This window comes from Trametes versicolor (assembly GCF_000271585.1).
Source record: "Trametes versicolor FP-101664 SS1 unplaced genomic scaffold TRAVEscaffold_10, whole genome shotgun sequence".
In the NCBI taxonomy this organism is placed as follows: domain Eukaryota; kingdom Fungi; phylum Basidiomycota; class Agaricomycetes; order Polyporales; family Polyporaceae; genus Trametes; species Trametes versicolor.
The window spans coordinates 1,862,942-1,888,123 of NW_007360330.1; the positions used below are offsets into that span (position 1 = coordinate 1,862,942).

The 25,182-nt window shown below is 57.3% G+C and overlaps 11 protein-coding genes and 1 non-coding gene across 12 annotated transcripts; 3 read left to right on the forward strand and 9 right to left on the reverse strand.

The window, feature by feature from the left end:
* Window positions 1-122: 122 nt before the first annotated feature.
* On the reverse strand, window positions 123-1,185 carry TRAVEDRAFT_131237 (HET-domain-containing protein; the record flags this gene model as incomplete). Its single annotated transcript, XM_008044191.1, has 2 exons — window positions 123-926; window positions 1,060-1,185. The coding sequence occupies 2 exons, from the start codon at window positions 1,183-1,185 to the stop codon at window positions 123-125; spliced, it is 930 nt and encodes a 309-aa protein (XP_008042382.1).
* Window positions 1,186-3,005: 1,820 nt separating this feature from the next.
* Window positions 3,006-5,470, reverse strand: TRAVEDRAFT_153507 (subtilisin-like protein). Its single transcript, XM_008044192.1, has 6 exons — window positions 5,040-5,470; window positions 4,716-4,981; window positions 4,431-4,665; window positions 4,280-4,378; window positions 3,423-4,223; window positions 3,006-3,363 (listed from the first exon to the last, which is right to left on the reverse strand). The coding sequence occupies exons 1-6, from the start codon at window positions 5,301-5,303 to the stop codon at window positions 3,157-3,159; spliced, it is 1,872 nt and encodes a 623-aa protein (XP_008042383.1). The 5' UTR covers window positions 5,304-5,470; the 3' UTR covers window positions 3,006-3,156.
* A 668-nt stretch (window positions 5,471-6,138) lies between these two features.
* TRAVEDRAFT_31004 (subtilisin-like protein) lies at window positions 6,139-8,532 on the reverse strand. The gene is made up of 7 exons (XM_008043625.1): window positions 8,271-8,532; window positions 7,948-8,213; window positions 7,655-7,889; window positions 7,495-7,593; window positions 7,074-7,429; window positions 6,575-7,019; window positions 6,139-6,519 (listed from the first exon to the last, which is right to left on the reverse strand). The coding sequence occupies exons 1-7, from the start codon at window positions 8,523-8,525 to the stop codon at window positions 6,244-6,246; spliced, it is 1,932 nt and encodes a 643-aa protein (XP_008041816.1). The 5' UTR covers window positions 8,526-8,532; the 3' UTR covers window positions 6,139-6,243.
* Window positions 8,533-9,728: 1,196 nt separating this feature from the next.
* TRAVEDRAFT_51321 (uncharacterized protein) lies at window positions 9,729-10,133 on the reverse strand (the record flags this gene model as incomplete). The annotated part of the gene is made up of 2 exons (XM_008043853.1): window positions 9,729-9,863; window positions 9,930-10,133. The coding sequence occupies 2 exons, from the start codon at window positions 10,131-10,133 to the stop codon at window positions 9,729-9,731; spliced, it is 339 nt and encodes a 112-aa protein (XP_008042044.1).
* Window positions 10,134-10,232: 99 nt separating this feature from the next.
* On the reverse strand, window positions 10,233-10,559 carry TRAVEDRAFT_51322 (uncharacterized protein; the record flags this gene model as incomplete). The annotated part of the gene is made up of 3 exons (XM_008043854.1): window positions 10,233-10,262; window positions 10,324-10,422; window positions 10,476-10,559. The coding sequence occupies 3 exons, from the start codon at window positions 10,557-10,559 to the stop codon at window positions 10,233-10,235; spliced, it is 213 nt and encodes a 70-aa protein (XP_008042045.1).
* A 754-nt stretch (window positions 10,560-11,313) lies between these two features.
* TRAVEDRAFT_t168 lies at window positions 11,314-11,385 on the reverse strand. The gene has a single exon. It is a non-coding gene; the product is annotated as a tRNA-Cys (tRNA).
* An 820-nt stretch (window positions 11,386-12,205) lies between these two features.
* Window positions 12,206-13,423, forward strand: TRAVEDRAFT_51323 (uncharacterized protein; the record flags this gene model as incomplete). The annotated part of the gene is made up of 1 exon (XM_008043855.1): window positions 12,206-13,423. One exon carries the CDS (start codon window positions 12,206-12,208, stop codon window positions 13,421-13,423), a length of 1,218 nt encoding a protein of 405 aa, XP_008042046.1.
* Window positions 13,424-13,980: 557 nt separating this feature from the next.
* On the forward strand, window positions 13,981-15,603 carry TRAVEDRAFT_51324 (uncharacterized protein; the record flags this gene model as incomplete). Its single annotated transcript, XM_008043856.1, has 1 exon — window positions 13,981-15,603. The coding sequence occupies one exon, from the start codon at window positions 13,981-13,983 to the stop codon at window positions 15,601-15,603; it is 1,623 nt and encodes a 540-aa protein (XP_008042047.1).
* Window positions 15,604-15,963: 360 nt separating this feature from the next.
* TRAVEDRAFT_131501 (seven-hairpin glycosidase) lies at window positions 15,964-18,373 on the reverse strand (the record flags this gene model as incomplete). Its single annotated transcript, XM_008044193.1, has 14 exons — window positions 15,964-16,133; window positions 16,186-16,229; window positions 16,297-16,650; window positions 16,708-16,901; window positions 16,958-17,089; window positions 17,140-17,211; window positions 17,264-17,326; window positions 17,381-17,410; window positions 17,460-17,483; window positions 17,536-17,595; window positions 17,649-17,778; window positions 17,836-17,909; window positions 18,012-18,141; window positions 18,204-18,373. 14 exons carry the CDS (start codon window positions 18,371-18,373, stop codon window positions 15,964-15,966), a joined length of 1,647 nt encoding a protein of 548 aa, XP_008042384.1.
* Window positions 18,352-18,977, forward strand: TRAVEDRAFT_31007 (uncharacterized protein). The gene is made up of 2 exons (XM_008043626.1): window positions 18,352-18,886; window positions 18,938-18,977. Exons 1-2 carry the CDS (start codon window positions 18,666-18,668, stop codon window positions 18,939-18,941), a joined length of 225 nt encoding a protein of 74 aa, XP_008041817.1. The 5' UTR covers window positions 18,352-18,665; the 3' UTR covers window positions 18,942-18,977.
* Window positions 18,978-19,109: 132 nt separating this feature from the next.
* On the reverse strand, window positions 19,110-21,762 carry TRAVEDRAFT_74096 (uncharacterized protein). The gene is made up of 11 exons (XM_008044194.1): window positions 21,419-21,762; window positions 21,295-21,363; window positions 21,216-21,238; window positions 21,070-21,158; window positions 20,857-21,008; window positions 20,724-20,800; window positions 20,548-20,663; window positions 19,952-20,487; window positions 19,749-19,886; window positions 19,429-19,691; window positions 19,110-19,363 (listed from the first exon to the last, which is right to left on the reverse strand). The coding sequence occupies exons 1-11, from the start codon at window positions 21,749-21,751 to the stop codon at window positions 19,285-19,287; spliced, it is 1,875 nt and encodes a 624-aa protein (XP_008042385.1). The 5' UTR covers window positions 21,752-21,762; the 3' UTR covers window positions 19,110-19,284.
* Window positions 21,763-22,349: 587 nt separating this feature from the next.
* TRAVEDRAFT_31009 (peptidase C14) lies at window positions 22,350-24,411 on the reverse strand. The gene is made up of 14 exons (XM_008043627.1): window positions 24,178-24,411; window positions 24,035-24,120; window positions 23,918-23,978; window positions 23,796-23,858; window positions 23,680-23,747; window positions 23,570-23,620; window positions 23,473-23,509; window positions 23,354-23,416; window positions 23,134-23,300; window positions 23,005-23,073; window positions 22,930-22,948; window positions 22,831-22,876; window positions 22,666-22,777; window positions 22,350-22,602 (listed from the first exon to the last, which is right to left on the reverse strand). Exons 1-14 carry the CDS (start codon window positions 24,323-24,325, stop codon window positions 22,552-22,554), a joined length of 1,041 nt encoding a protein of 346 aa, XP_008041818.1. The 5' UTR covers window positions 24,326-24,411; the 3' UTR covers window positions 22,350-22,551.
* Between the last annotated feature and the right edge of the window lie 771 nt (window positions 24,412-25,182).

Genomic DNA, 25,182 nt, shown 5'->3' on the forward strand with positions numbered 1-25,182 from the left:
GACCCTTCCAAGTAATGACGGGGAGCTTCGTCCGCACACCATAGCTCGTGATTGTGTATTGTGGCGAATGAAGCTGCAATCTAAGCATCCCGACGAGGGAGCTGATTGGAACCGGGGAGAAATTAGAGGAATTGGAGAAGAGACGGGGGGGTATCGGCCAACAGGTGCGATTCGATTGAGAAGGTGGCACCTCTCCCGACATATAGGCGACCATGTGGGGTAACGGAGCGAGCCGTCCCTCCCCCCAGCAGTCCGATGCGAGGTAGGTTATACCACTCACTCTCGTCGATGATCGAGTCCCGCGTGGAGCCCCAGACGAAAATAGTCTGGTCGGGTATCGTCCTGAGGATCTCCTCCTGCAGTCTCAGGAATGCGTTCCGGCCCTCTCCGTAGATGGTAGGCATGCAGATCCCAAAGATGCCCAGGAGGGCGTACGCCTCATCTTCGACCCGCGTAGTAACCCTTTTGGAGGCCCACGACATCCGACGTGCCACGCTCACCGAATCCAGAGTTTTCTCGAAGAGAAGCACAGCGCAGTCGACGCCCGTGATCTCCTCGATGACATCCGCGAGGTCCTCCTTCGTACCCAGCATATGCCAGTTCATGGACAGAAACAGCACGTCTTGGGGAGCGATGAGTTCCTGAAGCGTCCAGCCTCGCCTGAACCACCTGCTCCGCCTGAAGTCCGACTCCTTCGCAGCGGGATCCTGGTCGTCGCCGACATCCTCTAGGAAGGCAAAGCACACGGCCGCGCACGCGTACCATTCGTACATCGAGTTGATCGCTTCCGAGAGCTCAGCGCTGCTCGTCTTGTCGATACAGCAGGAGTCGATCCAGAGATACCGATACCCCATGGTCCGGGCGAATGCACAGCAGCTCCGAATTTTCGCTGAGATCCGTTCGTCGTTTTTGATGTCCGTCGGAGACTCTTGCCCTCCGCCAGGTGGCGATGATCGCTGTGAGCGGGAACGTTTTGTGGCTTCGACGATGGTCTTCAGCTCCTGCATTCGAGTAACGTAATCAGTGAACGTTTGAATCTGAAAGGCGCAGTAAACCTACCTGAAAGCTTTGCTCCCCTGTTGCACTCCATACGTGCGACAGGATGGCGTATGTACTGCCGTTGTTGCCAGTGGGAGAGTTCTGGAACAGCTTTAGCTCCAAGGTATGCGTGTCTAATAACCACATCTGCTGTGCGAAAGCGGATGTAAGATGCAGGCAGATTGGAATGGAGATATCTGTATGTGATGTGCTAGAACTCTTGAACGTTGAAGGGGCGAGTGAGACCGAACTCGAAGCCCCTGCACTAAGGAACACACCAAACGCTAATATTCCAAGAGATAGAAGTGCGCGCGGGCACGAGAGAATAGTTGAGAGCACCGTGGATGAAAGAGACAGTGGAGATAGCTCCAACTTCAAGCTCGGCGAGCGAGCGAGCGCCTGCTCGCCGGCATTTACCGAGGCGTTCAGTATCGCAGACGTTAATGCACAAAATATTCGTTTGCCTCTATACCACGACGTACCCCAACGCTAAAGCTTACGGAACCACTGAAGACCGCTTGTTGTTGCTCTTGAACAATTTTCCAACAACTCTCGCTGCCTAACAAGCGAGGTCCTGGATCCTACAGTGACCCGGGTACACGAGTGTACAGGTACATCCGAGTCATCCACGTCCTCGGAGCTATCAGCACCCAGTCAAAGTAACAGTACTTCCGACTACAAAGCTATGCACTTATACTCCGAATGTACTGGTATGTGGCTGTAGGAAATTGTCTGCGGCAGAGACAAATTCACCACGCGATTGACTTGTGCTTCCAGAGAATACAGAGGGAGGATCATCGCGCCTTCAACGGACGAGCTGCCACAGGGCCAATCCTTGAACCGCAGCGTGATCTCCCCTACGAAAGGAATGACCCACGTCTTCGCCCCGCCCTCCCAGTCCGCGACGTGCTCGGATGCACAGTCGTATAGGTTCGAGGGCGGCTCAGGTTGGTCCTCGCCTCTGTACGTCAAGGTGGCATGCAAGGAGCACCGAGGGCTTCCATTGCCCACCGGCACCCATTGTGTAATCCCAGATACGGTGATGCCGGAGCATACGCTGAGGCAGATTGACATACGGAGACGCGCCTGGGGAACGACAAACTCAAGCCTAAGGCGACCCCCCGTTGACCCCAGTGGAAACATGCCCGGTGGAAACATGCTGCTCCCCGCCCAGGTGGGCTCCCATCCCGCCTCAGCTAGGTGAGAGAGGTTGAAACATCGCCCTCTGACGTCCTCCGCGGCGAGTCTCGATTGGTCCAAACCGTCCACCGGCCGGACCTTGTAGCGTTGGTCGGTGAGCGATGCAGATTTCCGTGGTCGCGATGAGGGTCGGAGGGGAACGCGGCTGCTTCAACGGCTCGGGAAGGAGGACGGCCCGGTGGAGATAGCCATTGTTAAAATTGCGAGACCATGAGCCGTCGTGGTGGAGGTCGATGCTGTAGTAGTAGAAGCCGACATTGTGCAAGTGCTCCTCGATATGCTTCGACAGAGCGAGAGCCACAAGCCGTCCTTCTGCGTCCTCGCATGCGAGAACGGCGAGATACTTTCCCTTGGTCCAGCTTCCTACGGGGATGACGGGAAGCGACATCCGTACGCCATAGCTCGTAATGGTGTAGTGGGGGGTATCGAGCTGGGTGTCAAGCCTCCGTATCCAGCAGCCACATAGGCTACGTGGGCGAAGTGCGGACAGACGAGTGAACGGTGCTACGCTATCGTTGGATGTAGAGGGAACATATACTGGCTGTGGCAAATTGACCTTGCCCTCACTCGTGGGTATGTGCCATGGTGACGAGGCTGTGGTCGTCCACAACGATGTCGGTTCACGCCGGGGACACACTGCCTTCACGATAAAGCGACCGTCGCCTGCGGCGCAGGTTTGAAAAGGCGGCCACTATCAAGAGCGGTCAGTGCGTTCATTCAATCACGACTTTCCCCAAAGCATCGCGCGCTGCACACTCATTCATATCGCGCAAGTTTGGTCCCAAGGAAAGCGTGGTGGCCCTCGCTCTCACTGTATATTCACTTCGTCTCCCACTACAACTGACCATCCAAGAGAAAGAGTAAAATAAACCCTCTGAAGCAAGGTACGAAGGGCATGACATGCACCCTCGCCCGCGCTCAGTGGCTGGCGTTGGCCTGCACCTTGTTCTGGTGGCGGTGCTTGCGGCCGGTCGCGGCGGTGGTGGTGGCCGTCGCAGCAGCGGTTGACGTCGCAGCGGCGGTGGAGGCGGCGGCAGCAGTGGTCGCGTTGCCGGCGCCGGCCGTTGCGCTGCCAGTCACAAGCGTGAGGAGCTTGGCAAAGTCTGGCGTACCGAAGCCAGTGACCTGCATCGCGGTTTGGGTCAGCATACTGATGCTTAACACGACATTGCAGAAAGACATACCGGGTCCCAGCCAGTGAGCGCGGGGAAGCCGTCGGTGCCGCAGCCGGGGTTACTGCCGGAGGTGATGTCGTTGAACGCTGCCGCCGAGCCGCTGGAGTAGATTAGGGGGTTGAGGAACCCGAGCGGGCTCTTGCCAGCGTTCAGGAGCTCGTCGTTAAGGAGCGCGACGACGGACGCGAACGTCGGGCTCGACGCGCTCGTCCCAGACACACCCTGCGCCTGACCCCCGACTGCGATGACGAACTGCACACCCTGAGTGGACACGTCGGGGAACGCACGGCCCTTGGTCTGGAAGAGGCCCGCGTTCGTGTTCCCGAGCTGCGACAGGTACGCCGCGACCGCGTCGTCCTGGTACGCCGGGCGCGCGAAGATGTTCGAGAAGCCGCCGGAGGAGAAGTCCGCGGCGACCTCGGGCGAGATGCCTTGCGTGCTCCCCACGGAGGTGAGGAAGGGGCAGCCGGAGGGGAAGGTGGGCACGAAGGCGGCGCCGTCGCACGCGGTGCTTGACTGAGAGCCGGACACACCGCCGTCGCCGGAGGCGAAGAGGATGGTGGTGCCGCGAGCGCCGAGCTGGCCGTACGCGGTGCAGAGGTTCACGGCGAGGTCGGGCTGGGTGGCGAACGAGGCCTCGTTAAAGCCGAAGCTCGTGGTGAGGACGAGAGGGGGCGCGTCCTCAGCGAGCAGGGCGTTGATGATGTCGAGGAAGCCACCGAGATCGCCATCCTTGTTGTTCTCACCGACGGAAATGAACGTGGTGGGCACGTTCGTCGCGAGACCAACGGTGTACTGGATGTCAAGGGTCTGTACATTATGTGAGACTTCAGCTGCAGAAATAAGACGGCGGAACGAATACTGACAGCTTCAACGGTACCATCGCCAGAAGTGATGCCACCATCGACGGAGACCGCAGTGAAGGTGCCATCGGGAGCATCAGGGCGAGTAGCTGCCAAGAAAGTCTGAGATGAAGATCAGCAATCGCAGCTACAGCATCCATTTGAAATCACTCACAGCCAAATCGTCCTTGTTCGCGATCTCCTCGATGAAGCCGCTGACGCCAAGGCTGTTGCCCGTGGCGGACGCCGGCGTGGTGGGGATGTTGTACAGCGCCTGCAAGCAGTCAGGGGTGATCTGCGTGTCACAGATGGCCGGAACAGCAGCGCGCTTGGAGCGCGTCCGCTTGGACTTGCGAGGGAGGTTGACAATCTCGAACGCAGGAGTGTGACGCTCAACCGGGGGGATGAACCTGATCGAATATTGAGAGTGTGTTTAATGACCAAAATGTTCAGTACTCACTGCGTCGCCGGGTAGATGAACTGCAGGTGCTCCTGGAGCGTCTCCGGAATCGAGTACGCAAGCGTACGGATGACCGTCTTGTTCGTTTTGTCCCAGGTGTACTCCTCGAACTGAGCGTTCAGGAGAGTGTTCGCCTGGGCGACGGGCACGCTGATGCTCAACCAGTCACCCGCGGGGGAGATAGTCTGGGCAGTGATGTTGTTCTTGCCCAACCACGCCGCGACCTTGCTGACGGTTTCCGCACTGGGAGCAACCATAGCCTCGACCTGTAACAGCCAATACAATCAACACCCGGAAGCGACAGAAAGGTTTTTTAACACGCACCTCAGCCTTGGTCAAGTGGTGGCCGTAGTTCTCGCTCGTGGGGTCACTGACATCGTACAACGCCGACTCGAGTCCGGTGGCGTTGTTCTGAGTGAGCGCGATGCGGAGGTTCAGGGTCTGCTCCGCCGTGGCCTTGCGCTGATAAGAGAATCCGGTAGGAACGTCCACCTGGGATCGCACGACGAGGCGCTCCGACGAGAGCGTGAGCGGCTTGCCGAGGACGAGAGAGAAAAGAGAGAGAACGAGCAGGCCGGCTGCAACCATTGTGGAAGAGAGTGAACGAAAGTGAGAGTGAGAACGAAGGGACCACGGGGACCTCGGGGGAGAAAGGTGCACGACGTACCATCGCGGGGAGCGTTATATACCGCACCTCGCCCTGGCCGCCGAATGATGCGTGCGAGCCCCGACCGTCGCCAGGCAGAGGTAAACTCTTGCGATCGAACGCCTTGTCGCTGGTTACACAAACAATCCGCCGGCACGAGGGACTGCGCTTATGGCCTCGCACAAGGTACCGGGCTTGGCATTAGCCTCAGCATGGCCCCGGCCACCGCCTAAGCCTGTGGACGGCACCGGTCAGGCCTGCCCATCAGCGTAGACGTCTGAAAAGCATCCTTTCAGCGCATCTGTTGCCTGGCATGTCGTGTCAGAAGACACCATACTGCTCGTGGCTCATCGTCCGACCACTCACCGGTCCGTCCAAAAGCCACAGGCATGCGGAAATCGGCAAGCCTTCGGCGCTTGGCTGGAGTTGGCCGTGCCGGCACGGGCGCCTCCGACGGCTGGCACTTGGCGGAGGACCGCCATCCGATCATCGTGCACTCGTTCAATCTGTCGATCCCGGCGGTCGTCAAGGAATATACGTTCTGACATTTCCAGTCAGAAATGTCTCTCGAGGCTGGTGTGAACGCTATACAAGACCATCACGATGGTCAGCGCTGCATTTGCTTCCGAGAGGACTGCAGTTGCTTACTGCACAGCGTAAGACACCGGGCACGCCGTCGAGCACGCGGGAGGTTAGTAACCGCCATCCCCAAGTCGACGCGCAGGAACCAAACCTCAGTCATGCGCACACACGGATCCACACACTCGGGAGGTTGGGGGTGGGGCCGCCGTCGCCCTCCAGTTCCATACTCAACATGTATCCGATTAGGTACAAACTCGCGATTCTGCCAAAGTGGGCTCAAAAATATCGAAATGAAGCATCTCACCAGAGACGCTTCGACTTCTCAGCTGCGGCGGCCTTGGCCTTGCGGCCCTTGCCCTTGCCTTTTCCCTTCTTGCCCGCGGCGGCGGTGCTGGTAGCAGCGGCGGTTCCCGCGGCGTCGGTCGAGTTCGCTCCAGCAGCCGCGCCAGTGTCGGTGGAGTTGTCGCCACCAGTGGCTACGCCGGTGTCGGTCGAGTTGTCGGTGCCAGTGGCAGCAGCGCCGCCGGTGACGACACCAGAGAGCTTGGTGAAGTCAGGAGTACCGAGACCAGTGACCTGCCATGGCGCACATCAGTATCCAGTCCCAATTATAGCGTGCGTTGCGACTCACCGCGTCCCAGCCAGCGGCAGCGGGGAAGCCCTGGGTACCGCACCCGGGGTTGCTGCCCGACGTGATGTCGTTAAGCGCGGCGACACCCTTGGAGTACAGGAAGGGGTTCAAGAAGCCGAGCGGGCTCTGGCCAGCATTGAGCAGCTGGTCGTTGAGGAGCGCAACAACGGAGGCGAAGGTGGGGCTGGACGCGCTCGTGCCGTCGACACCCTGGAGCTGGCCAGCCGCCTCGATGACGAACTGGACACCCTGGGTGGAGACGTCTGGGTATCCGCGGCCAGTGGTGTTGAAGAGACCCGCGTTGGTGTTGCCGAGGGTCTTCAGGTAGCCGTCGACGGCGTCGGTCTGGTAGTCGGGGCGCGCGAAGATGTTCGAGAAACCGCCCGCAGAGAAGTCGGCGGCGGTCTCGGGGCTGATGCCCTGCGTGCTTCCGACAGCGGTGATGCTAGCAATGATGGTCAGCGGAACATGCAGGACAATCTGTTGGGGAAGGACCTACAAGGGGCAAGTGGCGGGGAAGGTGGGAATGAACGCAGCGCCATCGCAGGAGTCATCAGCCTGCGAGCCGGAGACACCACCATCGCCAGATGCGAACAAGACAGAGGTTCCACGGGCACCGAGCTTAGCGTACGCGTTGCAGAGCGTCTCCGCGAGCTCAGGGGCTTGCTCAGAGAAGGGCGTCTCGTCGAAGCCGAAGCTAGTCGTCAGCACGAGAGGGGGGTTCTCCTGGTTGGTGAGCGTGGTGATGATGTCAAGGAAGCCGTCGAGTGCGCCGTCCTGCGTCTTCGGGCCGACAGTGACGAAGGTGACCGGAACATTCGTCGCCACGCCGACGGTGTACTGGATATCGAGACTCTACAGGCTGCATCAGCAAATTCCGCACGTACACAGCGCGCAGCGCGCGGGGAATTTGAGCTCACCGCCTCGGTGGTGCCCTCACCGCTGTCGGAGCCACCATCGACGGACTGCACTGCAAAGGTGCCGTTCGTGATGTCAGGGCGCGCCTGGCTGAGGAAGTCCTGTCATTGAAGGGCAGGCATCAGCGATCACGGCGCAGCATCACGTCATGTGGGTGCGTACCGCAAGGTCGTCCTTGTTCGCAACCTCGTTGTCGAACGCGCTCACACCGAGGCTGTTACCTGCGGCGCTGGCGGGCGTCGTCGGGATGTTGTAAAGCTCGATCAGGCACGCCGGGGAGATCGTCGTCGCACACTGAGCGTCGACGGCAGCGCGCTTGGAGGTCGTGCGCTTTGTCGACTTCGGGATGCGGTTTACGACGCGGACGGCAGGAGCACGCGTCGGCGGCGGGATGAACCTACGCATACGCAGCAGCGTTAAACACAATTTAATGCGCAGGATGAGAACGAACGTACTGGGTCGTCGGGTACACGAAGGTGACGTGTTCGCTGACGTCCGCGGGCAGCGAGTACGCCATGGTGCGAGCCATGGTTGTGTTCGTCTTGTCGTGAACATACGAGGTGAAGTTCGCGTTGAACAGCGTGTTCGCCTGCGCGGGCGGGATCTGGATGGCGAGCAGGTCACCCGAAGACGAGTACGTCGAAGCAGTGATGTTGTTCTTGGTGAGCCAGTTCGTGACGGTTTGCACAGCTTCGGCGGAGGGCGCAGTGAGCGAGTCCACCTGCACCGACGGGCGTTTAGCGCTCAACCAAAAAGCAAAGAAGTCGATCATGCATACCTCGTCCTTGGAAAGGTGCTGTCCGTACTTGGAGCTGGTGGGATCACTGACATCGAGCAACGAGTTCACCAGAGCGGTCGAATCAGACTTCAAGCCCAAGACAAATCTGAACATCGCCGGGGGGAGGCTGTTCGAGTGGGAGAACCCCTCGGGAACGGCCTTCGCGCTGGCGCGAGTAACGAGCGAGGATGAGGAACTGGGCCTGCCCAGAGCCAGAGGCAGAACCGAGAGAAAGAGCAGACCGGCTGCGACCATGTTGAGCAGAAAACGAAGGAACTAGGGGAAGGGAGGGTGGATCGGCGACCTCGAGGGAGATGGCTGACCCCAACGCTCGCCCGCCGCCTTAAGTAGCTCCCCATCCGCAAAAGAGGCGTCGCGGAGAGATGCTGATTGCAGGGGCCGTCGTCAGGTTCTTGAAATAGAATGGGGGAGCTAGTACCGCATGTGCATCAGGAGGCGTGCTATTATTGGATCCACATACTGCAGCCACGGCGCTTTTATACCGCCTCTGGACCTTGGTGGCGCGATCGCTGCTCGAGGCGATTCGACTGGATCTTCGGGTATATAAACCAGCATCGTTGCATGCGCACCCCGAGGTGGCCGTACCTCTTGCGGGCGGGGATTGTCGCTCAAATGTTGCGCGCGTCTTCTGCGCGTGATCTTTAGGTTCGAGGAACACAACAACCGTTAGTTTGTGCGGCCATTGCAAGAATAGAGACAATGGGGCACTTACGGGGCAATGCCAGGAAACGCCAGCGCTGACTTATTCGATCAATGTCAGCCTTGAGCTGGGTGAGATGATATGTCAAGCACCGGAGACTGACCGAAGGGTATGATGTGTAGCATGCATTTCATGCCTCCGACAGAAGTCGCACGGGCGGTCGAGAGGGTTACCTGATGGTGCGATGCAATCCGCTTGAACACCGGTTTCCAGGACAAGCCGCGACGTCCCGCCAGTGCATCCACGCTGCGAAGCCCAGGATATTCCGTGACGTGGGGCTACGGAAGCGAAGTGTATGAGCCTCCATTGGTGGGAGAGCTGACCGTAGTCTAAGTTAATGATGGTCGGTCCCCTGCAACAATATGATTGAAGTGCAGAAGTGCGATGCGCCGCTGTACCTCACACAGGTAGCCGGGGGCACGGAACATCTAAGGTGACCTGGAGATGGTCAGCGCTATGCTGCTCACGGTTGAACGAACGCACCCACACGGACCAGGCCTTGCAGACGATCTTCGCCAGGTACAGACTTGATGCGCACACATCACGAAGTAAAGTCGCTGCCCTTCCTCACAAATATATCAACGTGATAACAAACCGGTCAATACCTTGCGCGCGTTGTATTACACCGCCACAGCATCCGTTGCGGGCGTGTCGCTCTGGCCAGTCGAACCTGTCCCTCTGAACTGACCGACCTTGATTGGCCGGTAGTTCCGAATCCTTGCCCAGTCAAAACGGCGCTATCCAAACCGCAAGGTCCGGACCTGAGGCACCAGCGGGCAAGCCCTGACCGTGCCAGGCGTTTCAATCACTTCCGGAACCCCATTGACCACTACGAGCAGCTTCTGGAAGTCGGGCATTCCCAGCCCGGTGACCTGCCATGCCGCGCCGGTCAGCACAAAGAACCCGTCTGCATGCGCTACGCAGCTCAGTCGACGTACCGCATCCCACCCCTGGACCGCCGGGAACCCGTCCGTATCGCAACCCGGGTTACTGCCCGCCTGGATATCGTTTAGCGCATTCGATCCCGTCCGAGTGAGGTACAGCGACGGGTTCGATAATGCGAGCGGCGCCTTGACCGCGTTGAGCAGCGCGTCGCCGAGCGGCGTGACTTGGGACGCGAGTGTCGGGCCCAGCGTGCTCATCCCGAGCACAGGCAGCGCCCGCCCGAGACGATCACGAAGTTCTAGCCTGGGTGGACACGCCCGGGTACGCGCGCTCACTCACATCGTACAGTCCATCGTTTATGTCACCAAACGCATGCACAGACTCTGCTGCAAGAAACATGGGTGAGCGGCGTACGCAGGGACGGCGCGGAGCCATCTGGGGACGCACTGCTTCATATGTCCCTGCGCCGCTGTCGGTGGCGCCGTTGACGGACAGCACCGAAAACGTCCTATTGGTGATGTCGGGCCACGCCTGCGAGAGGAAGCTCTGGCGCGCAATGAGAATGATGCCGGATGTAATTCGTGGGCGGAGAGTTACACTTGCAGGTCCGCCGGGTCGGTGGCCTCTCCGGAGAACGCGCCGACGCCGAAGCTGTTGCCTAAGACAGTAGCACTGGCAGGCATCGAGGGGATGTTATGATCGTCTGCAAACACCCGGATCTTGTGAATTGGGCACATTGCGTGGGGATGCCAACTCGATTCGACTGTGTCCCCTTCGATGTGTGGACGTGCTCAATGGTTTCACAGACATGCACCTTGTGAACCGCAGGGGCGATGATCCTGCGCTTTACTAGATGAACGGGTGTCACTATATGCGCTCCAAAGCACGTACTATAGGATTCAGGGTGCTTGCCTTATTCGCCGGTATCTGGATGTTGAGCCTCGGACTCTTTCATTGGTCTCCGACGGTATGCGTCTAGCTAGGCCCGCTCCTTCATGCTACTATACCATATTGCAGCACAGTACCGTTGACCCTCTTCTGAGCCTCCACGGCTGATTGGGATAGTTACGGACCATGCTGAAACCACCTGGAGATACGTGCAAGCGTAGACCAATCATTCAATGACGAAAATCATCATCCGTGGGCATCAGACACTCACCTGAATGTTGCGCCGCTGCTGCGAAGGCTCATCCACCAAATGAAGACAACCGAGACGCGATGCGGCACACCTGGACACCGGCTCGTCAAGCAGGTTGGCCTGATTGCGTTGTGCTGGACCGGTACCTATGACCACGCATAGAATCTCGAAAGATGTATATCACAAAAAGTCAACATCTGGGAGATGCGGGGCATCCGCGAGATGGTCGAGAGCAAGAGTTGCGCCCCACGCTGCGTCGTGCGCCCGGCGGTTCCGGAACTCTCACGAGCAAAAGATTCAGGCCCCACCGTGGTTCGAACACGGGACCCTACGATCTGCAATCGTATGCTCTACCACTGAGCTATAGAGCCCTGTGAAGCGACTTCTTCACAAAGCATTATATCGGCAATGCTGATGCTGGACCTTTGAAACGGCCGGGCTTGCTTTCCGTCTCGTGTCCTCCTCCACTCACACCCCCACCCCGGCTTCCCACTTGCGCTCAAGAGCATCATCCGTAAGTATATTCATTAAGCTGCATATCTTACGAGTGCGGAATTAAATGGTCTTTTTCTCTGCAGCGGGATGGAGGTGCCAAGACAGATTGATCCTGCCCCTGCGCCCACAAACACCAGCTGCCAGGTCATACTTACTCAGATCGACCAGTCCGATCCCGGTTGGCGGTCCTGTTGCGCAGAAATCCAGACGCAGCTAGGGGAGACTCTCACAGTCTCACTAGAAGATGTATCGGAATCGCAGAGGTCCATACTGTCAACGATACGGCATCTGGAAAGTCATATCCAGGAGCTGCGACACAAGTACAACACGACCTCCGCCATCCATCTACGTCTACCGCCGGAGATCCTCATGGGGATATTCGCCCAAGTGCAGCCTGCGAGCCGAAAGGATATCCGGCTCATGCACGTTTGCCAAACATGGCGATTGCTGCTGACCAGAACGCCCGAGTTCTGGGCGTGCATGTTTTCTGTCTTGACATCGAAGGGCCTACCATTCAATCCAAGGAGTACACCGGAATGGTTGAACATACTCTTTGACCACTCTTCCCCATGTTCCTTGCCTCTCACTGTCCACCAATTCTCTGTGGCAGCCAGCGACACTCTGGTACGTCACGCGTACCACGTATCCTCCCTCCATGTCAACATTGCAAGCAAATTTGTTGTCCCTTTCTACAACATGCTAAACCACGGGTTCCCCCGCCTCGAGAGTCTTCGCATGATACACGCGGCATCGACAACATCGATCTCTCCAACGATGTTCGCTGCCTTTCACGCCATTCACTACTCCGACCTGGTTTTACCCCTGTTACGTATCCTTCGTCTACCACCCATATTCTTAACCTCGGGGCTATCTCTTGACTCTCTGCGTCTCGTCGAGGTAGAGAGCTGCGGTTGCTCGGAATGCCTTCAACCGGCCCCCGTGCTGCACAGGATCACTACCGACATGATCTCCTCGTTTCTCCAACGGTGCCCATCTCTCCAAACCCTTCGTTTCGTCGGACTGGGGTATCCCTCTATCGCAGAGACTGCTCCTAGTCCTTCCGTTGAGCGAATTGTGTTTGGCAGCCTCGACACACTCGACATCACGAAGTACGACATTGCCGGTACTGCGAACGTGCTGGACTGCATCACGCTGTCACCCCGCACCCCAGTCACCCTGGACGTGCCGGACATGGGGGCGTTCGAGCCAATATTGCAGACGGCGTTGCGCAATTTGCCTGTCTTCTCGACAACGGTCCCGCACTTGCGGATTGTCGTGCACTTGTGTACAGCCACGAAACCCTTCAGATTGCAATATTTCCTCCCCGATGGTTCATCGCCATTGGCACTTTCCGAACGACGATCAGGTGCATCCCACAGACTATCTAATTGCGTTGCCCGCGCACGCGAGGTGCTCGCGATGCTCCCCTCAACCTCTGTCACCACCTTGGAGATGCGAAATATTCCTTCGCAAGTACTCGGAAAGGACCCTCAGGCCGCCGTCTTCCTGCAAGACATCCTCGTCACGTTACCCCGTCTCGCCGCATTGACCCTCGACCTCACCTCAGATGCGGTGCTCTCCTCCCTGACGCCGGTCCTCCAGTCCACGGCCGAGGGCGCCGGTGTGATCTGCCCCGTGTTGCAGGCCCTCACGCTCCGTTGGTGCGTTCCTTCTGAACATGACGCGGATGTGTTCATTGCGAACTGCAATCGGATCAAGGCGGCACTCGACACCCGTGCGAAGCTCGGTAGCCGACTATCAGCCTTTTCCTTCAAATGTGCGCGGATATCCCGTCTGGAAGGTCCTGCGAAGCAGGAAAAGGAGTTGCTACGCAAGCATCTGGAGGAGGTCTTCGCCACGACGGCGGACCAGGTTGCGGTGGAGGTGTACAAAAAGGGTATCGCGACGAACTAATGAGTACGGTCACAGTGTTGTATCTGTTCCGAGCTGTGTATACCTCCGCTACTACTTACAGGTGCTTTCCCGACCTAGACACAAGTTGAGTTCTGCAGGACGCACCGCCGTCCTTACAATGTTCATTGACTCAAAGCGCCGTATAGCAGATTCAGAGATCTCATATGTACGATTGATCGCAGCTTCTTACTAGAAGCAAGCCACGTTTTCGTGGGTAAGTAGATACGTTCACTGATCGTTTACTGATCGTTTACTGATCTTTTCACCTTGTCGTTACCCGTCCACTACAGTCACCCTGATCAGTGCTTTCCACTCCGCTATATCGACACGGTTTGTTGATATTGCTCCGTCAAGTCTTGTGCAATTATTGACACAGGTTGGCCTTCTGACTAGCAGGAATGAACACAGCATACTACCCCAACTGCGTTCCAAGTGCCATCGATGAGGCCCAGTCCAGCCCGTTTGCCTATTGTGCAGGACACCGTTTATGGCTGTAAGAAGTAAAATCCTCAGCCTCTTGTACGGCATCGAACGTGCAAGCATCCATCGCATCCACTATGCAACATCTCGAAGCGCACGTCTTGTCAGAACTGCGACACAGGTATAACGCGTTCGCCCCCATTCACCGGTACCAACGTCTACCGCCCGAGGTTCTCTTGGAGATTCTCTCTCAAGTTGAGCACACGGGGCGGCGCGATATCCGTCTCATGCACGTCTGCCAGACGTGGCGTTCGTTGTTGATGGGAACGCCGGAATTTTGGGCACGCATGCTCGCTGCCTGCCCGCTGAGGTATTCGCCACAGCTCGTCAACCAGGTCCCGGAGTGGTTTGACGTATTCCTCCATCGTTCCGCTCCTGCACCATTGGCCCTCACCCTCCCTTGTTTCCATCAGGCCATGCAAAATGCTCTGATGCCTCACGCCTACCACATACACTCCTTAGCTGTCTGCATCGCATTCAAAACGACCTTCGACAGCCTCTACACCATGCTCAGTCATGGGCTCGCGAGCCTCGCGAGCCTCTGTGTCACGCACGATTCCAACTATCCTGGGAAAAACGACGCCTCTTCTTATCGGGCCTTACATTGGTCAGACGAGACACTGCCCCGTCTGCGTACCCTCAGGCTACCCTCGATATTTCTGTCCCCAGGCTTCTCTGTCCTCTCTCTGCGCGATGTGGAGATAAGAAGCTGCGATTGCTATGTGTGTCGCAATCGCTCGGAGAAAATCGTGCTCGACCTGCCATCGTTCCTCAAGCGATGCCCATTTCTCGACACCCTTCGCTTGGTAGGCGGTGGCCCGCTGACCCTCCCGCATGGATCCGACTCCTCTGTCGTATTGACCGCCCTCCGCGTGCTTCATTTTGGCGACCACGATGTCACCGAAATTCGCGAGTTAATCAGCCGCATTACAGTGTCACCTCGCACCACCGTCACTATCGATGTCAAATACGGGTACCCCGGGGCGAGTGTGCAAGTCGCGTTGCAAAGCGTGCCGATCTTCTCGATGGCGGACAAGATCGTCGTACGTTTCTGCACCGGCGATTTTGCCGCGCCATTCAGCCTCGAAGCCTTCCAGGAGGAGGCCCTGCGGCTGGTCATCTACGCAGGACGTCGCAGACCGGTTACCACTCTTACGCCGTCCCGCGACGCCATAACCCATGGCGCGCTTGCAGGCCTTGCTTTGTCCTTACCCAGCCTCTCCGTCACCACCCTAGAGCTGTGGCACATCCCCTCGTGGGTGTCCCTGGACGAGTACTTCTCTCTCTTGAAGGACGCCATCGCCTCCTTGCAGCGCCTAGCCGTGCTGACGCTCCACCTCGAGGACGGGATCGCCTTCCGCCCCATGCGGCTCTTCCGACGCACCTGCCAGGGGAGCCCTATTGTCTGTCCCGTCCTGCACACGTTCGAGGTTTCCTGGAGCATCCCGGTCGACTACGCCCTCAACATGTTTATCGCCAGCTGCGCGCGGCTCAGAAATGCACTCAATGAGCGTTCGGTGGTCGAGAATCCACTGGAGGTCTTCTCGCTCACTTGCGCGCACACGCGGCACCTACAAGGGCCCGGCAGGACAGGGGAGGCGGCGGTGCGCAAGCGTTTGGAGAAGTTGTTCGCGGGCGTTGCGGGCGAGGTCCAAGTGACTACATATAGCCGCAGGGACCCTACGGGTCAATGTCCATAGGTATGACCATGATACTGTACCGCCCCAATACTGCATTGCCGAGCCGTCGATTATGGGCTATGTTTTGCACACTCGGGGTCCGCCGGCACATCCCTTCTCCCTACGAAACGGGCGACTTCGTTGACAATTTGCCCTATCCGAGCCGATTCCCGAAGTATGCATACCACTACTTCCCATTACGCGCAGATACTAAGTCAAGGATGTTTGCTTGATAGCAGTTACGTTAGATACAACCACGATAGTACACGCACCCCGAACCTGCCAAATGGTCGGCCAGTGCACGTTGCTACACCTGTACACCTCTGCTCAAAACGTCCGTGCATCCCCTCGATCGATACTCATCTCCCCCTCGACCATCGTTCATTGGTCGGGAATCTTGGTAGGCAGCTTGGGCGAGAAGCTGACGAGGGGAAGCGGGCCGGACGTCGCCTTGAAAGGCTCGAACTCGGACGCGGGCCGGAGCTTGCCGCTCCCGTACACCGGCTTCTCCGCGGGCGCGATGAAGGGATGTGCCTCCGTGTTGAACACGACTGCACAACTACTCAGAACAGTATTCCCTAAACGAGGTGAAGTGCTACTCACAGTTGTCCAAGCTGATGCGGTTCGGGTCGTCGAAGGTGAGGAAGCTGTGGCACGCAACGTCAGCGACCCAAACCCAAGAGGAGTGCACTAGAGGCGTGGGCGGCGACTCACAGATACTTCAGCACCTCAGCAAACCAGAAGCTCTCCATGTCGTCGATGAAGTCCGAGTCTGTCGAGTCGACGTCGTCAATCGGCGCGAACGCGACCGTCGGCGTCTTAAGGAACGTCGCGAAGCTGTTCGTCGCGGACACCGCGCGCTCGAAGAACTTTACGTCGCCCGTCGCGCGGTACGCGTAGAAGTTCGACTCGAGCACCTCCGGGCGCATGAAGTAGTCGCTGTTGCCGGGCAGGATGTAGAACCCATTGCGGTTGTAGAACGCGAGGTTGCCCGGGCTCGGGTCCCCGGAGCCCGTGAAGTCGCCGTCGCTGGAGATGTACCCGAACGCCTCGGGGCCGATGCCGGTGCTGGCGGGTTTGCGGGATCAGAAAGGTCGATGTGTAAGAGGGCGGCGATTGACTTACGCGGTGCTGGCATAGGTGTTCCAGCAGCCTTCGTTAAGAGCGAGGCCAATGTTAACGATAGTGTTGTTGTTGAGCAGCTTTCCGCCCATGATCCAGTTGCCGGCCATGAAACATGCCAAGTGGGAACCAACGTGGCGAATAGTAGCGCTGTCGTCGAGGTCGGCAAGGTAAGTGTGGTTGCCCACAGTAGATGTCTGTAGCGTGACCCGTTATGAAGAGATACTTTGTGGAATTTGTGGGGAGAACGTACTCGAAGGAGAGTGTGGATGGACGAGTCGACAGCGGTAGCCCATGTGTCCGCAAAGAGATTGTCGTTGGTGTTGGTGAGACGCGCGTACTTGATGAGGTACTCGAGGTAACTGTCCGAACCTCCACCCCACGTCTGCGCGTGGTTAGTGATGGCTTCTCTAGGCGCGCATGCTCGAAACTTACGACAAAGGCGCCAACCGACTGCCCAGTGGAAGGGTCGATTCCTTGGGCAGGGATTCCGGGGATGGGGGCAGGCTGCGTTGCATATCTTTAGAACGTGGCCTCTGGATGTGAAAAACAATCTTACCAAACTTGCAATTTGCCTAACCGAGTTCTCCGCCAGCGCGCGGAAGGTGTCGTTACCAGTGTACTTCCTATGGGGGACATTAGTCTTTGTATCACGAGGAGCAGATTCAAATGACACATACGCAAGTCTCGACCATTCAAGGGTGAGCTGTACGACATCGTGAGATCGTGCTGTAAAAGAAGTGCATGTAACTCACTGTGCCCGCTTCTGCGATGTTGGACTGTGCGATTCGTCAGAAATAATATCAGCCGCGTTACGTTTAGAACACGCACTGTCTGTATAACCGGGATGCTCGTGTTGAAATCGAGTTCGCCAAATGGTACTTTGTTACCCTAGAGACCCGCCGTGAGTAATGGCCGCTCCACCGCGCAAACGGAGAACTCACGTTGATGAACGCTCCGCTCAGCTTGGTTCCCAGGATGTTAGCCTGTTTGATCAGAGCCGGATACTTCTTCCCACTGAGCTCGTACGCGCTCAGCATGCCCGCGAGGTACCGAATGGTCGTCTCAAAAATGCTGCGCAAATATGCCGTCAAAAATCGCGTACACCGTCTTAGCGAGGACTTCGCTCACCTGACGGTGTCGGTTGTGTGGGAGATGGTGAAGTCAATGTGACTTGTGAAATTCACGATCTCCTCGAAGATTTCCTGACACGAGTTATTCAGAAACCGCACATGAGGTTAGGATAGTAGGAACATGTGCTCACTTCCTCGCCCATGATGAACTATCACACGTTTAGCACGCGAAACTGCACAGTAATCAGCGGTTTCACTTACGAGTGTGCTCAGCGCATCGACTGCCGATGCACCGAAGCCATTCCGGCCATCCGTGAATGACTCCGAAAGGGGTGTGAGGTCGTCATGCGGAAACGCGAACTCCCTGCGAAAAGTAACATAGACGCTCAGGCGCTTCTCTCCAAAAACACATTATGGGGCACGCACTTGTACGCATTCCAACTGGTCAAGAAGATATTCTTCACGTCTTGCCTGCGCGCCGCCGCGTCCGAAGGGAGACGGATGTTCGGAGTCTGGATGCGCGCGCCGAAGACGTTCACCACATCCGAGGAGACCGCGAGGGTAAGAGCGAGCGTGCGTAGCAACCAGGAGACCATCGCGACCCTCGAATGCTTGGGGGGTGAGTGCACCAGGTTAAAGGGCGGGCGTGAAGGAGCTCGCCAGACGTCCGCGGATTATATACGGCAGGGAACCTTGGCAGGACTTCTTTAGTACGCCGTATACGGCACCCTCCTCGCCGCTGGCGGACGTTGACTGCCGCCGATACCATCGCTTCGTTCTCCGGCCACCGTGGCGGGCGCGCAGAGTGCCTGGCTAGTGACCGCACGAGCACGCAGATAGGACCCCACGGGGCGGGAAGTAGACAGTTATTTTGGCGCGTCTTCAGTCATGGAGCAGTCAGAAAACACTGCCGGAACGTCGACACAGGTGCGCCCGCCGATCCACATGACGCCTACGCGAGCAGATGACTCCATTCTGATGCAGAAAGTACGCATCACCAACCTGCGATGCTCCTGCACAAGGGCGGTGGCTTTGTGGCGAACTTGGGCAGGACGCTCTGCGGCGCCCCGCGCTACGGCCGACTCACACATATTTATGCTCTGCGCGCTCTGGTGACCTCGGTGAAAGCCCGGGGCAGACAGGAAAAGGACACACTCAACTTAGACTGCACGAAACCCCCAATGGTCGAGCACAAGGATGGCCCGCAGAGAAGATTGATGTGGGAACGTCGGGGTTAGTCTCGTGATGGGTACAGCGCATGATCGAAGCTAGAGAAGCAACCCGACGGACTTGGATGGCTTCGGGTGTGTGCTCCTCGCCGTTCTCGAAGGGGCGCTATCTGAAAGCAGCATAATAGCATTGCAACCGTGAGAGGTTCGGCCCTGTTATGCACCCCTCAGGGGAGCGCGTTACGTCGACGGAAAGCACAAGACGTATGATACAAGTAGAGATAAAGGGGAGATACCAGCAGTGGCTTGAAATGGAACCCAGATATGAAGCAGTGGCGTTACGTGCGGTCGCCGTTAGGCGTAGCCGAGTTCTTCTGGATGAAGAAGTCCTCATCCGCAACCCAATCGACTCCGTGTCTAGAAGCGTCGTCGTCAGCGTCGGTTGTTATCTCCGATTGACGGCACTAAGACGGTTGCCTTACTTCTCCTTCAAGTGGGAGCGGAGTCCGTTGAAGATCATCAGCTTAGGGATGAACTGAATCTGCGTTGCGGGCTCCTGGTCGCTTGTGAGGGCAGGCCTGCAATGCCGACAACCATAGGCCTTTTCATCTCTCTGCGAGGCCGCCTCGGTGGTGTGCGCCATGAGCTTCGCGGTAAGTCCATGCTGGAGGAGTCGCTCGCCAGAAACACTGGTTTCAGGCAGCAAGGTGAAGGCGCACTCCTCGTGGCGTTTACAATGGCGTCCCTATGGATCCAGAATCTCAGCAACTCCGCGGCTGCGACAGAAATAAGCAATACGAACCACACTCCGCGCGTCCATGTTGAGCAAGCAGGAGGTGCACTGGATCCGATCGCCAACGCTATCGGCGATCGTGAAAGAATCCACGCTCTCGGGCTTAGTGCCGCACAGCTCGAGTACCTGAGAGACCGCGTCGACAGCCTACCGTGCCGATGCCGCAGAAAGTCAGCACTAGTGCCTTTTCGCGTCGGTGTCCCACTACGTACCCGCTGATCAGAGACGAAGTAGTCCGCGCTCCACCGCTGCTTATTGCGAGCCTTCTTGCTCAGGGCGCAGATGTGTTCGCAAGCACGCGCGAGGACCAGGCCGCCGTCCTTCCCGGTGTCCTTGCCGGCGGCATCGCACCTCTTGCACCGGAAATGGGCGGTCATGCGGTCCACGGGGTGCAGCTTCTTCTTGCTCATGGTCTTCCATCCGGTAAAGCCCAGCACCACCGCGAGCGCGGCCCGAGCGGCATCGCGCCACTGATCGAGGCTTTCCTTCAGAAGTGAGGCTACGAACGGGTCTGTGAAGCTCGCGTTCTTCGCGCTCGAGGACGCTTCGACGGTCTTGACCACGGAGAGTTTGCGGAACTCGGGGAAGCTGGGGAAGATGGCCTTCGGATCTGCCTTCCTGAGGCGAGCGTACTCGGTCTCCGATTCGGAACGCTTTCGATGTAGCGTGAGGTCTTGTTCACGGACAACTTTCCGCTTCTTCAGCGTTGCGATTTCGGCGATCACGACCTCTTTGATCGCCTCAAACTCTGGATATTAGATGAGATCCACGGCTGCAACCTAATAAAACGAAAAAAAAATTCTCATACGTGGTTCGGTCCACTTTTCGAAGCAACGGAGCTTGGCGTAATGAATGCCACTGTATGTCGGCGATTGCAGAATCTCCCACTTCGAGCATTGGATCATGCCGGCGTGGAGCTTTGCGCTAGAGCATGTTGGTGATGAGCGATGCCAGGATAGAGGAGCATATGCAGCAACGACTTACGTGGCCAACCCGATTTGTGTGTGAAGCGCTCTCGTGTTCTGACGTATATCGCGCCACTGGATGAGCTTTTTGTAGATCTGAGGGCATTGGTTCTTAGCTCTGTTCCGTGAAGATGGCAAGAACGGCTGCTGACCTCCATCTTCCCCGGCAGAGCGTCTGCGAGGACCTGCTTTGTCTCCACGTAGGCAGAAATAGCGTCCTGCCCCAACAAGTATGCTCTCTTGCGCTCGTCGATCGCCTCATTCCAGGTATCTGTACGAACGTAGACCTTGCCTTGATAAGGTTCTGAACGGCTCGGAACGTCAATGGCAGCATAGGGTGGGAAATGAAAAATGAGGTGCCATACCTTCATTTCTCTCCATGCGGGGAATCCACTGAATGATGTCGGAAAACTCTACTTCGTCTTCCTGTGTGACCTCATGTAGATGCGAGGACCTGGACAGCTGCGGATTAGCTGAATGTACGGCTGGACGAGGGTGCACGAATACTGACTGCCAAGCAGGTAAACATTTCCTCTGGTACAAAGGTCAGTGTGCGGCACTCCCGTCCTACTCGAGCTAGAGGGTCTCACCGTGTCTTCGCATAGGCGCACGCGCAATGAGAATGAATAGTAAAGGGCTTGCGACCTCTTGCCGCAAGCCTGTGACCCTTATGAGCACAACCATACCGACACATTGATGATGTGTCTTGCGTACCTGGCAGATACCGGAGTCGAATAGGAATGCAGCGTAGGTTGCTTCGCCCATCCCGGGAAGGAGTTCGGGGATGGCGCCGAGCACGCAGCGCGCCCGCGCATGCCGCCAGATGAACACAGTGGCGGGGTTGTTGACCAGTATAGAGCAGAATTGTTTGCTTGTCCGCGCTAGAGCGAGCACATCCCGTGTCGAGGGCATGTATGAAAGGACATCGGCCAATAGTTCTAGGGGTAGTTTGCCCAGATGGCAGTTCCGCGCGTTGATCTCAGAGGCTGATGTGATAGTCTGTTGCTCTGGCTCTTGTATTCTAGCTCTCTTGGTAGGTGTCGCCATGTTGCTGAGATAGGGATGTGGGACTAGATAGATGGGAGGAGAAAGGGAGACTGCGCGCCGCTGTAATGGGGCTCAAGGCACCTCCGATGCATATGGGCGTCTAATGCGGATCAATTTATCGCGTCCCTATTGAGCAAGTTTTTGAGATCGGTCGTTGTACTAGTACATACTGTCATCTTCCCTATCACACGAAAGGCCCTTACAGCTGGTAAAGAAACGATAGGCCGTTTTTGATGCCGCTCGCCTTTGGGGCCTTGTTTACCGTGTGGGGCCGAACAAACACCCCTCAGCCAATGATTGAGGCTGCTCGGGCGGTCGCTGTGGCTCTCGGGCCAGCGTTGTCGGAGCCCAACGCCGTAAGCCTGTCTGATTTGGGTATGCCGACATATGCCGCCTGTTTGTACGGCCCGACAGGTAAACAAAAGCTCTGAGGCGAGCGATCAGAAAAACGGCCTATCGATTCTTTACCAGCTGTAGTGAAGCGTACCTATGTCTTGAGGACTATTTTTTGATAGACATGATTGCGAGGCGGTATGCTTAAAGTTCAAGCTAAATCATATACTTATACCCAGGCTGACGGTTGGTACGTCTCACAGCAGGTATTTGAATAATAGACGAGCGCGATAACGTACATAAGAGTCGCACAATGTGAATATAATACAAGCAATACGCGGAGGGCCGACGGTGACTGGGATACATTATATACATGCGTACATTTAATGAGGCTGCGCGATCCATGTCAGGAAACAGAACACAAAGCAATGCTTGGCATCGGAGGCGAAGCACTATGCGAAAGAGGATCACATCGTGAACTGCGTATGGAAGTACGAGGCTTGACGGAGACTACCGAGCTATTCACGCGCAAAGCTATAAGTCGCACGAGCCAGCGCGGAGAATCGCAAAGTAAGACGTACCTGCGCCCTAGGTGACATCGCCGGCTCCGCTTGAGGGTGATGTTGCTCTGCGCCCTTTCCACGCCCAGTCCTCCTCATGTTGTGTGCGGCGGTGTACTTCGCGAGCTCGCGCCTGGGAACCAGTCAGCACACAAGACTACGCGTACTGCTTATAGTAATACTGACCTGACAGACTGAAGGAGCTCCGCGTGCGTCTGATGGGGGTTGCTCCCTGCACGTTTGGTCAGTAAATGCCTTCCATGTCCACAGCAAGCGGAGACATACGCAGCGCATCAGTGAAGGCCTAGGGGAAGGTGTGAGTGTCCAGCGCAGACGCAATAGTAGTAGGGCACAACACACCTTGATGAAGAATCCACCCTTCCGTCCGCCGTAAGTGATCTGGCTATCCATGCAAGCTGACCACGACGTCTACAAAAAACGATACGAGTTGAGACAACGTCCGTCGCAGGAAGAGGTGGTGATACTCACGACGTCGGGCCCTGGCGACTCGGGCGGCATGGTGTGGCTCCGTTTCCTTGTGTGCCCTCTCATCCACGCGAACTGCGCTGAGTCGTCGGCGCGGCCAGCTGCAGATGTGCGTTGGAAGCTGATCTGCTCCATGTCGGTGCTAGCCGAGTGCTTCCACGGAAGGCGCGCTGTTGTTATTACGTTAGAAAGAGACTGACGCGGGATAAGAGACCAAGCGTACGATTGAAAGTGGTGAGAGGAGAGCATGGAGATGCCAGGCCGTCCGAAAACACATTTGGGAGGTCTGGTGGATCGACGCGATCAGTAGAAACTCGTGACCATCGTAAGACGCTAACTCACCTGAAGCGGTGCCGGAGTGGCAGCAATCGAAGACCATCTGAAAAAGGGGACGTTAGGACGATAGACATCTCGAGGAATGTGACCGTAAAAGACGCACAACGCAGCGACTGCCGCTTGGAAGCGAGTCGACGATGATTTTCCGCACGTCCTATTCATTTCAATGTAAGTTTCCTCATCGTACGCGTTTGAGCGTGCGCTGTGACTCACGTCATCCTTGATGTACCCTTCGAACGTGTTGTATTCCGGGTTCAATATGGCATCGACGGGGATGAGTGCTGCGAGGGATGAGCAGGTGTGCCTACTCCTAATTTCGATCCACTTACTCTCATCGAAACCATCTTCCTCCGTGCCGTCCTTGTTCACAACCTGACTGCCGTGTCCGGAGACTGCATTGAGCGGTAGTATTAGTAAGCTGTAGCGTTGAACGTGCGATGGAGAGACTGACAAGAGAAGACGAAATGATCACCCGGTTGGGCACCCTTGACTAGATCTCGCATAGCTGCAAGCTGAGTGAGAAGAGTGAGTGAACGCGCCACGAATGAAGCTGTCGACCGGGACGTACAATGTTCTCCTGCGTGGGCCAGACATACTGTTTTTCGGGGTCGTCGATGAGGACAGTAATGTCCTCTGGCTTGTAATCGTACACTTCTGCAGAGCATTGTCAGCACCTCGCGGCGTTGCTGTAGAGTCAAACCACCGACGCACCAATCAGGAGCTGCCGGACAGTCTTCGGGTCCTCGTGTGCCCCCCTCAACTCCCATACGGGGTCGACCTCCTTCAACGTAGTCGAGTACTGCACGCCAATAAGTAGAGCCTTCTTCACGCAGTGGTGCATGCGCGGGAGACCAGGCATGATCGTCGGCGATTGTAAAGTGTGTAGGTTGCTTATCGTCCGAGTCGAAGTGCGTCGGGGGGAGGTGATCGTCGCGAGCGTGGAGGGGATGGGCAATCGTGCGGGGTATATCTACCTCCCCACCATGTTTCAAGTGCGATCCGCACGGGCGGTGCTAAATGGAGCTGTGCGAATTTGAGAGGAACCGGGGGCTAGTCGAGCGAGTGGCGCTGCAGCGCGGCCTCGGGCGCCCACAACTAGCTCCGCATCAAGATCCCGCTTCCCACCATCTGGCGAGATCGCGTGCCCGTCTGCAGTGCCTTACTCTCCGCGTTGCTTCGGAGGCGCCGTCTTGCAGGACATTTCGGACGTCGTGTGCGAAGATTGCGAAGAGCTAGCCCCGTAAGTCAACCATCAGCAGCCTTGACCTTTACAGATCATTGACGATGGGAACCACCGGGCTGAAAACATGCGGCGTGTGGTTCAAAACGTGATAACGAGTCCACAAACAGCGCCCACCTGTCTTCGCGATGTCCCGCAGGCGGGGAAGGCATTCCTCAGAACTAGCGAAGTGCCCGGCGTGAGTGACTCCGCCACCGCGGGGTCTCGCACCGGTGGAGGGAAGGTGGACTGGGGCTCAAAGCAGGAGATCAGCGTGGGCTTCCCCGCCTCTTTGCGTTATGGGATCGCGCTATCGAAAGGCATTGGTGCACCATTGCAGGCTCCGTCGTGCCGGATTGACAAGCATCGTGCAGGGCGGGGCGCCGACTACTCGCAACAAGCCGAAAATCTAGCAGAATGTTTATCGATCGAGGCCTCGTGTGTGATGGGGACGTACGGATGTTGGTTGACTGGTTCCTTGGCGCGCGTCGAGCGCG

Coding starts and splice junctions, on each gene's coding strand:
- TRAVEDRAFT_31009 (XM_008043627.1), bottom strand. CDS start 24,325: ATGCCTGGTCTCCCGCGCATGCACCACTGCGTGAAGAAGGCTCTACTT. Junction 24,121..24,177: donor TGTCCGGCAGCTCCTGATTG/GTGCGTCGGTGG, acceptor AATGCTCTGCAG/AAGTGTACGATTACAAGCCA. Junction 23,301..23,353: donor TCCTCTCACCACTTTCAATC/GTACGCTTGGTC, acceptor TAATAACAACAG/CGCGCCTTCCGTGGAAGCAC.
- TRAVEDRAFT_31004 (XM_008043625.1), bottom strand. CDS start 8,525: ATGGTCGCAGCCGGTCTGCTCTTTCTCTCGGTTCTGCCTCTGGCTCTG. Junction 7,890..7,947: donor TTCGTGTACCCGACGACCCA/GTACGTTCGTTC, acceptor GCGTATGCGTAG/GTTCATCCCGCCGCCGACGC. Junction 7,594..7,654: donor CGAACAAGGACGACCTTGCG/GTACGCACCCAC, acceptor CTTCAATGACAG/GACTTCCTCAGCCAGGCGCG.
- TRAVEDRAFT_31007 (XM_008043626.1), top strand. CDS start 18,666: ATGGAGCAGTCAGAAAACACTGCCGGAACGTCGACACAGGTGCGCCCG.
- TRAVEDRAFT_74096 (XM_008044194.1), bottom strand. CDS start 21,751: ATGGCGACACCTACCAAGAGAGCTAGAATACAAGAGCCAGAGCAACAG. Junction 21,364..21,418: donor TCGACTCCGGTATCTGCCAG/GTACGCAAGACA, acceptor TAAGGGTCACAG/GCTTGCGGCAAGAGGTCGCA. Junction 20,664..20,723: donor ACACAAATCGGGTTGGCCAC/GTAAGTCGTTGC, acceptor AACATGCTCTAG/CGCAAAGCTCCACGCCGGCA.
- TRAVEDRAFT_153507 (XM_008044192.1), bottom strand. CDS start 5,303: ATGGTTGCAGCCGGCCTGCTCGTTCTCTCTCTTTTCTCTCTCGTCCTC. Junction 4,982..5,039: donor ACCACTTGACCAAGGCTGAG/GTGCGTGTTAAA, acceptor TGGCTGTTACAG/GTCGAGGCTATGGTTGCTCC. Junction 4,666..4,715: donor TTCATCTACCCGGCGACGCA/GTGAGTACTGAA, acceptor ATATTCGATCAG/GTTCATCCCCCCGGTTGAGC.